General features: G+C 42.3%; 1 protein-coding gene across 1 annotated transcript in view; it reads left to right on the top strand.

Moving 5' to 3' along the window:
• LOC137633173 (uncharacterized) overlaps positions 1-15,274 on the top strand; it is a 71,388-nt gene that overhangs the window by 153 nt on the left and 55,961 nt on the right. Inside the window, exon 1 of the mRNA XM_068365330.1 lies at positions 1-170. This exon is cut by the window's left edge and continues 153 nt beyond it. Coding sequence (XP_068221431.1) covers positions 41-170 — 130 coding nt within the window. The 5' untranslated portion in view covers positions 1-40. The remainder of the gene's footprint in view (positions 171-15,274) is intronic.

Raw genomic sequence — 15,274 nt, forward strand, 5'->3', positions numbered from 1 at the left:
GCGCATAACTGTTCTCATTTGTTGTTGTGTCAAAACAATAATGGCAACCCCCGTGGAAGAGTTTACTCTTGAGTCTGTGAGGGATTATATGATTTCTCGGGATGGTAGAGTTACGAATCATGAATTAGTGAAACACTTCAAGAATTTTTTGACGAATCCTGCTTGTAAAGGTAAGATTTATGGCACATTACTCAACGGAAAACGTCGTAAACACCCTTGTTTACATTGGCACCTTCACCTGTTGCAATCAGCTGATTGTAGACCAGACTATTTTAACCTTAATTTTAATGAGTTATGAATGATGATTAGATGAAGTGGTTTTATTTTTTATCAGTTTTCATCTTTATAGTTTATTTTCTGAAGAATTAGCAGCTGTTATGGCTGTAGCTAATGTTCTCCGCGCCAACCTTAGCCAGTTTAAAAAGGTCGTAGCCCAACGGTGGGAAACCGCCCAGATTAAACCATATGTTGATTAATATTCTAGCATTGCCACCCGTTATATTGAATTAATGTTGATCTTGCTGTTTATCGTGGCAGAAGTATATCTGTAGGAAACCTTTACTACCTGGGAGGCTAGTGGGAACCTAGGCCTATGTTTGTGACAGTTTGTCTTTGGTTGGGTTGGGCCTAGACCTAATGTCGAGGTGTAGGCATTGATTAGATAGCTTAGCTTTATTCCAAAGCTGAGCTTAAGAAAAGGGCTGTTGGTACATAAGAGTTCAACATTAGTTAGAAGATGCCTTTATCACTTGAAAAATGAAAGTGTTTGACTTGGTTATCGGAATAGTTTAAAACACCTAAAAACACCAAGAATGCTTTTTATTTTATCCTAAAGGGTTATTGGTTACTTATTCAATTCTACCCACTGCCCTGTGGGGGGTTCATAATGGGCATACACTCTGCCTGCCCCATCAAGTAACGATAAGGCATCTTAACTTAGGTTAGAGAGGAACCTTAGGTTAGGTTAGGTGGGGAGCCTTAGTTTAGGTCGTGTGCCTATGCTCGTTTCCCCAGTGAAAATGTTTTTTACAAGTATAATTTCATGTGCGTTTAATGTCTTTATAACTTGAACAATGTTGTACAGGTTTTTTATTATGAAGGTTGTTCAAGATACTTGAACGTACACGAGGAACACCTCATGTCTCACAAAGGATTATCAATTATATATAATTATACCAAAAAAAAAACCCTTGTGTGTTGCTTAATTGGTTACTATGTGGTGTAATATCATTACAGTTTACCATAGGTATGGAGTAAATATTTAGTATACAGTGAACCCTCGTTTATCGCGGTAGATAGGTTCCAGACGCGGCCGCGATAGGTGAAAATCCGCGAAGTAGTAACACCATATTTACCTATTTATTTAACATGTATATTCAGACTTTTAAAACCTTCCCTTGTACGTAGTACTGTTAACAAACTACCCTTTAATGTACAGAACACTTAATGCATGTAATACAGTACCCTAAACTAAAACAAGCACAAATATTAAAGGCGACTTTATATCATGCGTTTCCTAAACACGCTAAAAAGCACGATAAAAAATGGCAACCAATGTTTTGTTTACGTTTATCTCTTATCCTAATGAAGAAACAAACGCATTTACACATCTGTTTATAGGTTAGTTTTTGCATCAATTATATTGATTATTCAGTACAGTATGTTGATTTGGTTATTACTAATATTTTACTTAATTTTTCTTAGGACTTCCAAATGAAATTTTTTTCTTTATGACGCCGCCTGAAACGACGGCGTCATAAAGTACGCTCAGTAAACAAACTAAGGAATTTAACCCGCATGATGAAAGTGATAAATAATGATATTACAGTAAAAGCTTTTATAAAATATGTTATTACAAATATTATTTACCGTATCTATATAAAATCATACATACGTAGCAAAGCAGGAAAACAATCTACGAGAGAGAGAGAGAGAGAGAGAGAGAGAGAGAGAGAGAGAGAGAGAGAGAGAGAGAGAGAGAGAGTTGTTTTACATACGTAAATGTAAATTTTAAACAAAACAAAAATAGCCCCATTTCATATAAAATAGATTACAAATATTTTACTTTATCATATTACAGTAGTCTGTATAATACTGTAAAGTTCAGTACAGTATATTGTTGTTAAAGTCGTGGCGATGAAATTCTCACGAAACAAAAACACGCCATTTGATTACAACAGCTGATTCATTCTCTCTCTCTCTCTCTCTCTCTCTCTCTCTCTCTCTCTCTCTCTCTCTCTCTCTCTCTCTCTCTCTCTCTCTCTCTTCGTGTTATACAATACTTACATTTAGATGAAGAAACTAAAATTAGTTTTCTTAGTGTCAATTAAATACGAAATGAAATAATTAGGCCGAGTCTACATCCATTTCAATCATAGCCAAAAATAGGGCATCCGATTTCATCAGCAAACCACTATTTTTTGGGAAATATCATTTTATTCTAGAAAATTGCCACTCTTTAAATAGTTAATTGCACATTAAGAAAGCGTGTACTTTTGTTTTTAAATTTCGGGTGTGTTTTAAAAATCGAGTATTGTTGACTTTTTTTTTTTTTTTTACTTTTGGCTGTGATTAGATCAGCTGTCATCTAGCTGCCGCTCTTGAGTGTGTACGAATACACTAACAAAGTATCATTTATACCATTTCTTAACTTATTCAAACCGTCTACAGTATACAGTTGATATTACATAAGCACCAATGTGTTATAACCTATCAAATTTTTTTGTTTATTACATTTAAACCCCCCCCCTCTCTCTCTCTCTCTCTCTCTCTCTCTCTCTCTCTCTCTCTCTCTCTCTCTCTCTCTCTCTCTCTCTCTCTGTGTGTGTGTGTGTGGGCTACTTTTCACTACCTCCCATTCCTTACCTCTCTCTATCTCTCTAACAAATGATATCTTTGTTGCTCCTCAAAGTTTCATTTATATTGAAAATCAATCATGATTCAATTTTCCTTACTTTCTCCAATCTCGCACCATCGGTCACATTGCGGTATTTTCGATATTTCCGGAAAATCCGCAATATATGTATAGACATGGGTTATGAAAAAAAATCCGCGAAGTGGTGAATCCGCGATGGTCGAACCGCGAAGTAGCGAGGGTTCACTGTAGTTATGCACGTCATAACAGTCAAACAGCAGACATAGACGATAAATATCATGGTTGAAATAATTGTTGATATCAGAATATCAAGTTGGTTGATAAATATAGTTTAAGTTTAGTTTCTGGATTCGATATTTTGGTTGAGGATAAAGAATGAAAGGGAAATTGTATAATAGCTCCACTGGCCCTGTCGGTGAAAGGGCTCGCTTGATTTGAATAATGACATGGAGCAATAAATTTTTATCTCTTAAAAAGTTATGGAGGTAGAGATATTGCTGTACTGTAGTGTGGTAGATTTTTGGTAATTAATACATTAGTAATTTTTTGAAAAAATATAAACTTAAAATAATTGTGCAGCCTTTTTTAGTTAACTGAAAGCTGATAATACGTCAAGAACCACAGGTCTGTCTGTTATATATAAAATGTAAGGAACATAATGTACCCTAACCTATCTTAGGAGCTGTGACCTTCCTTGACTGGGAGGGCTTTGATCCCACTTCACAGCTCCATTCCCTAACCCATGACATAAGAATATCACCTGTTCGGTATAATCCTAACATTGATGCATGTTCCGTATGAGACAAACGGGTCGCCAACTAGAAAAATTTCTTGGAACAAAGAAAGTTTTAAAGTATTTTTGAAAGTTTTCGTATCTCCAGTAAGAAATGTCTTTGAAAGGGGAATTCCAAGACTGATCTGGTAAAGATCACCTGAAATGCTTTTAAAGTGTCTTGACCTTAGCTAAGGAAATATATTATGCACAATAGAACTTGCCTACGTTATGTAATGGTGGAAGTAACTTCTTGACCATGATTTGTCCGTGACATAAATAAACATGAGTAATTTATATTTCTTGAGTAAATCAGCAAAATTCTCCAAATTATACTCATCCCTTCCCAGTCCACATAACTCTCTTAGATAAACAAATTTTGTTCCATGAAACTTTTTTTAATAGGCGAGCCAGTTGTCGCAAAATGTTTCAGCATTTATGGTAATAAATTACCAACACAAGTTCTTAGTGATATTCTTGTGTGTGCTGGGTTACGGAAAGGGTGTGTTCAGTAGGGGCCAAGTCCTCTCAGTCAAGGAAGAATTCAGCATCCTAAGAAAGGTTAGGTTGAGTTACGTTAGGTTATGATGTATTCATTGGTGTCCTTGCACAGCTAATTTAAGCAGTTAACAGTACCTCTTCCTCAAAAGTAATTTGCTATAGTATCTTTTTATTGAAAGAGAAAGAGATTTCCAGTGTTGTAGGTTATGTTGATTGCTTTATGGTTGCTTATAAAAGCAACATATTTAGGCAAGTGATACTTTTTATGCTATTTGTCATTATTGGGAAAAATGTCTTATATGGGGTAAACTACGATGATCGAAGAGGTTGTACAGTCATCTTCAGGCTAACGGTAAAGTTCCCTTAAAAGTGCCATATTAGGGAGCACTTGCAGTATTCTGATTACATTATTTTAAGATAAGTAGGCAATAGCAGGAAATGGACCATCTTTCATATAGTTTCGTGTTCATTACAGTTAAGATTTTTTTGCACCTCAATAAGAGTATCAAGATCGGGAAAATATGAGTGCAAAGTATAAGAAATATTAGGAAAAAACACTTAAATCAGTAAGAAAAGAATTATGACCATACAGTATGCATTTTTTTTTTTTTTTTTTTTTAGAAATCACAGAAAATAGAGGAGATTAATGATATAGAGATAAGTTGGGAACAAAGGGTAAATTGCCATAAAAAGTTTATGGTGTTTAATTTAGTGTAATCCTAACCTAACTCAAGGCACAGAATTTAGTGTGAATCTTAACTTAACCCAAAGCAGTGTCCTTCCTAAACTCTGATTGGAAATGTCCAACCCCTTACCCCCTATTCCCCTATAATTTTTCTTTTTTACCCTTGCTCTGGACCACACAAAAATGTATCTTGTGAAAGAAACTCTCTCTCTCTCTCTCTCTCTCTCTCTCTCTCTCTCTCTCTCTCTCTCTCTCTCTCTCTCTCTCTCTCTCTCTCTCTCTCTCAACTGCCAAAACTGAACTCATTCTTATACCTGACTTGAATTTCCCAAATCTTTAGCGTACAAATTCTACACATTCATAGATTAGGTTTTAGCATTTGTGTTATTACAGTTAAGCCTCGTTATTCGCAATAGTTAGGTTTCAGACACAGGCGCGTTAAGCAAATTTTTGCAAGTAAATACTACATTAGGGTGGGCTAACTTTTAAAAAGTCACTGCCCCTTGCCATGAGCGGATGCCAGTGCTGATGTTTTACACAGTAAATACTGCTTAATATTGTTTTAATTTGGTTTCTACAACAGTTTATAATCATATGTACAGTGTACAGTACATTTGCACACATGTACACTACATACTGGACACAGTAAGGTTACAGTATAGTATTGTGCTAAGGTAAAGTTTACCGAGTCGTCGTCATTCCCTTACTGTTCTGTATAACAAAAGCTGTTCCTATCTAGTAATACTGTACTTTAACCTAATACTCATTGATACTGTACTGCATATTACTGTAATATATGTACAGTAATAATACTACAGTACAGCTAAACTGTACTTACCGTAAATATTCTGTGTTTTCGTTCAAGACTCATAGCCTACGCCGCTACACGAAGTATGACTCAACTTCTTATGTGTTGTTTCTTGCGCAGTTTGTTATCTATACTTTATTGAACAGAAATACAGCTTATTTTATAAACTAAGAACTTAAATATCTCGATAATAATTGTTTATTTTAAATAAATAAACAAAAACTGTGCATTCAATTACTTTTCAACAGCTGATTCTCTCTCTCTCTCGATTATTCGATGTAGTATTCGCGGAAATTTGCTTATCGCGCCTGTGGCTATAATCTAACTATCGCAAATAACGAGGCTTAACTGTGATGCGGATTTGTCCGGGCGTGGAGGGCCTTTCTTTACGCAAGGGTGACCTTGTAGGGAGTGGCCATCCTCCCAGTGAGTGCAGTTCGGTAGGCACCAGTAGGAGAAGTTCAAAAGGAATTCTTCACTTCTGGGGTCTTCCTTGAAGTCGAAGACATCTCAACCTCTTACTCAAGCTTCTCGTTCCTTTCGTTGACAGCTTGTTCAATTTCGTCTGGAAGAAGATCGAGTAAGAGTGGTGGCCAATTGACTCTCGGACAACTCTCTGCTGCTGAGTACCCTGTCGCTTCCCCTAGCGAAGCGGCAGCGCCCTCGGCAATAAGGAAGTCTGTCTACCAACTCTGAGTCAGCTCTGGTCTTCTTTGGGAATCTCGGTTTCTCCCATGAAGGAACGACTGTTCAAGGTCCCTCAGTGGGAGCACACATCGCCTTCAGTGGGAGCGCACATCTGCCTCCCCAGGGGTTGACCTCGGTATGCACCTCCGAGACTCTGAGGCGGATGATCCTTCAATGCCTTTCGTGTCTCCAGTTGCAGCACCTCCTGCTTCTGCTCTAGCACCCATCATCCATGCAGCTTCGGAGTATGAACAAGAGCAGCTGCACCCTGGCGCTCATCAGAGTGACCAGATGGGCGAGCCTTTTGAGGCAAACCCAGAAGCTGACTACCATCAGTCTTCTAAGCTTGCCGATTGCCCTACGTACTCTCAGACAGAGGTCCCACAGTGCATGAAGCCCAGAGCTTCGCCGCCTGGTGTTGAGTACCTCGTTTGCAAGTGAGGGCCTCCTCACCCATGGGGTCTCTCCCTCTTGGGGTGAGGAAACTAGTATTGGATACTTCCAGGTCTCGTTCCAGGATGTAGTTCTCACCCCTTGCCGTTGTGTACATAGTACATAATAAGATGCTTGGCTTCGTGTGAGGCCAGGTCGTTTGGGTCCTGCACCTAGGGCTGCTTCTCCTTCTGTTTGCCACAAATGGGAAAAATAACCTTGCCTTGCTTGCCACTATACAAGCTTGCATCTCTTCCTGTAGGGTGCATACGGCAGCTTGTCAACCTCCTACAGGAGTGCTGGTGAATGATTATTCTGGGTTTCATGTTCCTCAGGAATGCAGGCAAGTAGACCCTAAGTTAGCGAGAGAATCATGTGAAGTGTTCCACACCCAACCACCGAGCATTAGCGAGGTGGGCGGAAGAGCGGATTCCTGTCTCGCACTGCTTCGGCAGCACTTGCACATTCTTGATCTGACGCTACTTCGGTAGCGCGCGCACCTACTCAGGTTATAACTCACCCATGATCACCTATCACCTACTCGTACTACCTTGGTAGTGCATGTGTACTGTTAATCCAACTACTTTGGTACCTTGCCCACGAGCACCTGCTTACAAGCGTTTACTTGTATGGTAGTTTGTACACGCTCGCCCGCACACACCACTTCGGTGATGGGTATACGCTCGCCTTTGCGCAGACTGGGTCTCACTAGTGAACACGATCGGACACCTGATCGTGTTCGTCCTTTTCGAGGTTTACCCAGAACAAGAGACCAGCACGCCCACTCTTACAGTACCTCAGCAGGTGTTCCTTCATATGCGAAAGAAACCTCTTTGTTTTTGGGAGTTACTTTAAGTAGGGGTCTTCGTACCAGCCCCACTCACATGCAGTACTGTACCTGTTCCAGGTACTCCATGTATCCCACTCAAGACCTCAGAGTTCCTTGGAACAACTAGTGGCTACTTTCCTCTTCGTAAGGGTTGATGAGAGACTTGAGCTATTGTAAGCAGGTCTTCTAGGAGGACTCTCCAAAATCAAACCATTGTTCTCTAGTCTTTGATAGTGCCATAGTCTCTGAACATGGCCTTCCACTGTCTTGGGTTAGGTGTTCTCTTGCTTGAGGGTACACTCAGGCATGCTGTTCTATCTTATTTCTCATCCTTTTGTTTGTTTTGAAGATTTCATAATTTATATGTAAAAGATTTAATTTAATGTTGTTACTGTTCTTAAAGTATTTTATTTGTATTTTTTTACTTCTATTGTAGTTTGTTTATTTCCATTCCTCACTGGGCTATTTTTCCCTGTTGTAGCCCTTGGGCTTTAGCATCTTGCTTTTCCAACTAGGGTTGTAGTTTAGCTTATAATAATAATGATAATAATAATAATTATAATAATAATAATACCAGTCAATCCCTGTACAGTAATATGAAAAGAAGAGCGCAACGGCAATCAAGCCTTCCCCAGAGGACACAGGACACTTTGCATTCGAGAACTAGCAGGGGCTTGAGATCTCTGAGAGAGATCTCATTTGTGGACAGCTGTTGACTTTAGCCGATAGACTTTGTCCACATCGAACCTTCCACTCTTCCCTCGGAGTTAGCTGCCAGTTCCTCTGTACCTCCAAAGGTATCGCGACCAACGGAGGACACAAGAAAGGAGTTAACATCACTCCTTGCAGCCTTTTCAGTCCAACCCATAGAGAGGAAGGACACAAAGTTTCATCTCAAGCATTGGGTCTCAAGACTCGAGGTTCCAGATCTGGGGAAGGACGTTCTTGGTTTGTTGCCTGCCTCAGCTAGACAGGAGTGCAGTCTCCTTCCCAGGTCTCGAGCCCCTGCTAGGGACGTACCTGACAATCTTGACCCACCTCTATCTCTTATTGGTGTGGGCTCAGGAGTGGATGGCCAAATGGATGATGGTTTTGATCAGTCAATTGATTTACCAATGCCAGCCAGTCTTAAGATCTCCCCTCTGGAGCAGGTGATGAATTATGTCATAAGCAGGTGTCAACCTGCATAAGGAAAATAAATTCCTTGGGTGACCCTGCTTAGGTAACCCCTTGGGGGAAAGGACACTGTTTTAAACTTGAGACTTACCTGGTAGTTATATATATTGCTTACGTCCCTGACGTCACGGCAGAAAATTCAAAACTCGCGCCAATCGCCGATTGGATAGCCAAGTGTACCACCTGTGCGCCCCTAGCGAGGTACCTTGGAACCATTCCATGATTCCTTATATCTTCCCTGCCGCAGCTAGCGGCAACATCGTTGGATATTCTCCTCGCTAATTACCTGATATTATTGCTGTTTCTTTGGTGATGTACAATAATTTGGTTTTGACTCTCGCTTGTTTGGATTTGCTATTGGAAACTCTTGATTTATGTTTGGATTTTGATATTTTGATCCTTGCTTGGTAATCTCTCACAAATTTTTCAAAATGGCCACCCCCCTTTAACTTTTAGTGTGTGAGTGGGTGTAAGACCCGTTTGGCTAAGGCCTCAATTGATCCACATTCGCTCTGCGTTAAATGCAGAGATAAGGTATGTGAGTTGGATAATAGGTGTGACGAATGCATTCTATTATCTGAGCATGAGTGGCTAGAGTTTGATCGCTATACGCGTAAATTAGAAAGAGATAACTTGAGGCGTAGTTCTTCTCGCTCTTCCCATGTCCCCGAACCTATTCCTTGCCCTGTAGTGGTAGTTTCTGATCCCACTACGGTTACTGCTAATGAGCCTATGCTTAAAGATATGATGTTGGCTATTCGAGCGTTGGGCGCGAAGGTTGAATCTATCGCTGCGGACAGGACGCAATTAATGTCCGACGTGAAGCAGCTAAAAAGTGACAGTGATAGAAGTGCAGTGAACGTGTTTAGTGCAGTGGAGGGTGCGCCTGCTCGGGCTTGTCGTTCTCATAGTCTTAGACCTCTTCCAAGCTCCCCAACCCCTAGGAGAAGGAATGTCAAACGATGAAAGGAAACGAGAGGCTTTAGCTCTCGAGCAGATGTCCCCTCGAGCGTTCCTGTTGATGCTTCCCAGGACGTTCGCCCTCACCATAGGAAAGGTGAGGTTAAGGTGTTTTCTTCATCCTCGGATGACGCGGTTCCTAAAAGAGGCTGGCGTCAAGCGTCCAGACTCCTTAAGAGGAAATTGGATAATGTCAACCAACGTCCTACCAGGACACCACAAGTTCCTGGTTGTAGCCATTGGAGCAGTCCAGAGCGTTTTCCTTCCGCCGAAGAGAGCTCGCCTGCCAAACGTCCTGCTAGGACGTTGGATTCTGTAAAGAATCGTCCAGTTGTTGGGCAGTTGTCTGAACCGAGCATGACCTCGGTTCATGCTCCTCCTCCACCATCAGATTGGTTATCGCCCTCAGGACGCTCTGAGCGTTCTTTGAGCGGCGTGGAGAGCGAACCTGTGATTGACGTGGCGTCACCTGTATCACAAGTTGACCCGAATCATAATATGCTGCAAGAGGTGCAACAAAGAATTTCGTCATTTATGCAAAGCTACCAAGCTACAGACAGTAAAAGGGTAGCGTGCCTAGATCCTGAGCGTCAGGAAGCTTCCTTTCTGGACGCCAAGCGGTGCAAGGCGGTGAGTCATGAGACACTTGAAGACGAACGTTTGGACGTCTCCCCCCGTTAAATGTCCTAAAACTGTTCCTTATAAGGAAAGTGGGCATAATCTTGAACCCGAACGCAAACGTGACGCCAGGCGTCAAGCAGCCAGCCGTCAGCCATTCGTGAAGTCGAGCGTCCTACAAAACGAGGCGCCGAATGTCCTAATAGTAGTGATGGTGAACGCCTTGCAGGAAGTGCTTTCGAACGTTCAGCAAGACACGATGTCGAGCGTCCTCCAGAGCGAGGCGTCGAGCTTCCTTCTTTACGTAGCGTTGAGCGTACTACAGGACGTGTTCTAGATCGTCCAGCAAAGCGTGACGTTGAGCGTCCTACTAGTTGTGACGTCGAGTTTCCTACAATTCAGGACGTCGAATGTCCAGCGAGACTGGAGATCGAGCGTCCTCCAGGATGCGACGTCGAGCGGCGAGCAGCCAGGCAGGACGTCGAGCGTCAAGTGATATACAGCGTCGAGCGCCAAGCAGGACGCGATGTCGAGGTGGGGGGGGGTGGCGTCCAGTCCTGGACATAAGTGTTCTCAACACATTTGTCCAAAAGACGAAGTTCTCTATGGAGACTTCGAAGTCAGTTCTTGCAGCAGTAAGAAAGGGCAACTGGATGGTCTCATTTGACCCCCAGGACGCTTATTTTCACGTCCCCATTCATCCGAGCTTCAAGCATTATCTGAGGTTCGTATTCAAGGGGAAGTGTTTCGGTTTCGAGCCCTGTGTTTCGGCCTCAACACCGCCCCTCAAATTTTTACGCAACTTATGCTCAATGTAACAAGGATTCTCCACTCAAGAGGCATCAGAGCCTCCCTGTACCTAAACGATTGGCTTCTCAGAGCTCGCTCTTACGATCACTGCCTGAAGGATCTTCAGATTACATTGAATTTAACAGAAGAATTGGGTCTTGACAAATCTCGTCTGACACCATCACAAGAGATACTCTATTTGGGGATGGTGATTCGGAGTCGAGTATTTCGGGCTTTTCCATCTCCCTTAAGGACGGAACAAGCCATCTTGAAAGTGCAATCACTTCTAAAAGAGCAGAAGTTTTCTGCGAGGAAGTGGATGAGCCTGTTGGGAACCCTCTCCTTGTTGGAACAGTTTGTCCCTCTAGGAAGACTGAATCTTTGACCTCTCCAATTCCACCTCAATTATCGCTGGAACAGGAAGAAGGATTTAGAGACGATGTGTATCTCAGTCCATAAGAAGTTGCCTTCAGTGGTGGAACGATCCAGTCAAGTTTCAAGAAGATTACCCCTTAGAACAGAAAAACCCAGACCTTGTGGTGTGTTCTGACGCCTCGGACTCAGGGTGGGGAGCAACACTTGGCAAGTTGGAAGTTTCGGGGTTGTGGACAGAGGTTCAAAAGAACTTCCACATAAACCAAAAGGAATTATTAGCAGTCCTGTTGGCCCTAAGAAGCTTTGAAGGGTCAGTTCTGAACAAGGTGGTGCAGGTCAATGCCAATAACACCACAGCATAGGCTTGCATTGCTAAGCAAGGGAGAACCAACTCGATTTCCCCTTACGAGACGGCGAGGAATCTCCTCATCTGGGCAAAGGAATGAAATGTAGTTCTGATTACAAGGTTTGTCCAATGGGAGAAGAACATGATGGCAGACAACCTCATCAGGAGAGGTCAAGTCCTACCCACAGAGTGGACACTCCATCTGGAAGTTTGCAAGAGAGTGTGGCGACTTTGGGGTCGCCCTTGCATAGACCTTTTCGCGACCTCAAAGACAAAGAGGCTAGAGACGCATTGCTCCCCAGTGCCAGATCTCGAGGCAGTACACACGGACGCGTTCCTGCTAGATTGGTCCAATCTAGACGTGAAGGTTTTCCACCTTTCAAGATCCTTTACAAGGTGTTACAAAAGTTTGTGTCAAGCGAAGGGACCAGAATGACTCTAGCAGCCCCCTTTTGACCCTCAAGAAAATGGTTCACAGAGGTACTGGAATGGATGGTGGACACTCCAAGAAGCCTTCCATTAAGAGTAGATTTACTCAAACAACCCCACTTGGAAAGGCACCATCAAAGTCTCCAAAATCTTCAGCTAACTGCCTTCAGACTATCGAAAAACTCACAAGAGCTAGAGGCTTTTCGAAGGAGGCAGCAAGAGCAAGAAATAAATTTTTGAACATACTTTCCTGGTAGTTATATATAATTAAATTCCCACCCTCCTCCCCTCTAGAGACTAGAGGCATGGAAGATATGAGGAATCATGGAATGGTTCCAAGGTACCTCGCTAGGGGCGCACAGGTGGTACACCTGGCTATCCAATCGGTGATTGGCGTGAGTTTGGAATTTTCTGCCGTGACGTCAGGGACGTAAGCTATATATATAACTACAAGGTAAGTATGTTCAAAAATTTATTTTGTAATGAAAATAACATTTCTGGACCACCTTTATTAGACTGAGAGACTCATTAAGACTAGGGTAGCCCTGCCTTGGTATAGGGTGGGAGGTCTTAGGGGCCAAGAAAAGGTCTTTTGCCCAAGTGGCAGGAGTGTCCTAATCCCTCAGGGAAGGAACTCGGCTTGTTAGCTTCCCCTGGGGTAACTACAACAGAGGAGGGATTACGAGATAATAGATGATGATCTGTCTCGTATGGCATTGGATCCAGCAATACTGGTATTGACAAACAATATCGCCCTCGAAAAGCTGGAATGTTTGCCGATGATTTTCTCTGCGGCAGAAACCACAAACATGGAGCTGGTTACAAAGTGCACTTTGCAAGCCTCCTCATGGTTAGACTACGGTCAGCCTTCCTTATTTGGGGGCGTTAGGTAACAGAGATAGGGCCGAAGACCGAGAATACGCAAATACATGCTGCCCTAGGCTGGGATAACTCCTAACCCTACCAACTCACTGCCCATTGCCTATGTGCGGTCGACTAACACACTGAGTACAGTATTGCTGAATATTGTTTTTACTTGGTGTCTATCACAGTATAAGTATTGTGTAAGTAAATGAACAATTTTCAGTAAATGTACAGTACATATGCACATGTGTACACTACGTACTGTACATGGTAAAGCCACGGTACAGTACAGTAAGTAACACTACAGTTGTCATCGGAGCACTTATAACAACAAAACACACTTGTTTCTATTTAATAAAACACTTTGCTGACACTGTAGTGTATTCAGTATTACTGTAATATGTACAGTACTATCACTACAGTATATTCGCCGTTTTTGTTCAGACTCGCTGTTTGACAACTCATTGCACACGTACCCTACGTTTACATATTGTTGAGTACGGTAGTGATATATGTACTGTACAATATTATACAGCATAGTAAATAAACAATACTATACATTACTGTAATACTCTACTGGACAATATGTATACAGTGATACTGTGTGTAAGATTAATTAAGTGTACAAATTATACAAAGACCACATCTACAGTACATTACCCGGTAAATGTAAACACTGTATAGGAGTACTGTATGTACTATTGTGTACAAATACATCATGTTTTTACAGCAAATTGTAATTTTGCTCATAAAGGACCGAAGTGGAAGATGCACACGCGATAAGACAATACAAAACTGATGCCGTGTTGTGGTGCAAAGGAGTGCGGTCTGTTTGAAATTTTCACCCGAGAGTATTTCTCGCAAACCTGCGAATATATAATTTTTTATTTAATAGGTTATACTGTTCTGTGTGTTGCGAAAGAGCGAAGAAAGAACCCACGAATATGGAGGGCTGGCTGTATTGCCTTGGCTTGGTCAGATATCTCTTCTGTAATGAAGGTTTCTCCACTGAGTAGAGAAGGGAAGCAATGATAACCTTTTTGCTTTCCGGTACTAGGACAATGGAGATTTTAACTCGCCACATTGTCAACCAGTGGTCTAACTGGATTTTGAAATGGCTCAACTCCGTTGTTTCAAGATTTCAAATGCAGGTGCCAAGAAGGGAAGTGCTCAAGCTTTGCAACTCGACGATGGAGGGTCTCGCCTTCATTAACGTGGAGGACATTAACACTGTTGCAAAGCCCTGGAGGAAGGTGAGTCATGACTCCCCTCTCCAAAGGGTGATGGTATCACACCCTTAGTCCTTGGCACCATCTACCCAGAGATTGCCTCTGTAAATTGCCAGGGTCATATAAAAGAGGCTCTAATACCCTCAAGCAACCAGTTTCTAAGATACAAGGCCCCAAGAAGCCTTTTTAACAGGAAGGATTTCAAGGCAGAAGAGTCAAAGGAGGAACAAATTGCAGACGTGGTCACTCCGGGGATAGGGGGTGTCATTCCTCCTGCATGTCCACCGGTGGGAGGATGCCTGCTGAGCAAGTGGAAAAGGTGGATGATGCTTGGGGCCAAGCATTGATTGGTCTGTCCTCCGCACGGCTACCACGTCCCGTTCACTCTCTATCCATCTATTGATTTGACGTCAGTAATGTCATGTTCCTATGCGAGGGGATCCGCTAAAGGACAGGCCTTTTAGGCTGAAGTTCAGACCATGCTATAGAAGGTCACTCTCCAGGTGATCATAGACTGGTATCCAGACTTTTACTGTCGACTCTTTCTTGTAGAAAAGGGGTCTGAAGTGTGAGGACCAGTCATCGACCTCAGCCTTGAACAAGTTCGTGTAACGAACTCCGTTCAAAATGGAGATGGCAGAAACTGTTAGACAGGCTGTCAGACGTAAGGACTTCACGATAAACCTGGATCTGAAAGATGTGTACTTTCAGATCACAATTCATCCATCTGCAAGGAAGTAACTAAGATTGGTCCTGAACAAAAGAACATGCCAGTTCAAGATGCTGTCTTTCGGCCTGTCCACAGCCCCCCTGGTATTCATGAAGGTTTTCTCCTTAGTGTCAACCTGGGCTCACAAGAACAGCATTCTTCTATTACGTTATTTGGATGATCAGCTGAT

The sequence above is a fragment of the Palaemon carinicauda genome, chromosome 42 (assembly GCF_036898095.1).
Source record: "Palaemon carinicauda isolate YSFRI2023 chromosome 42, ASM3689809v2, whole genome shotgun sequence".
Classification (NCBI taxonomy): Eukaryota; Metazoa; Arthropoda; class Malacostraca; order Decapoda; family Palaemonidae; genus Palaemon; species Palaemon carinicauda.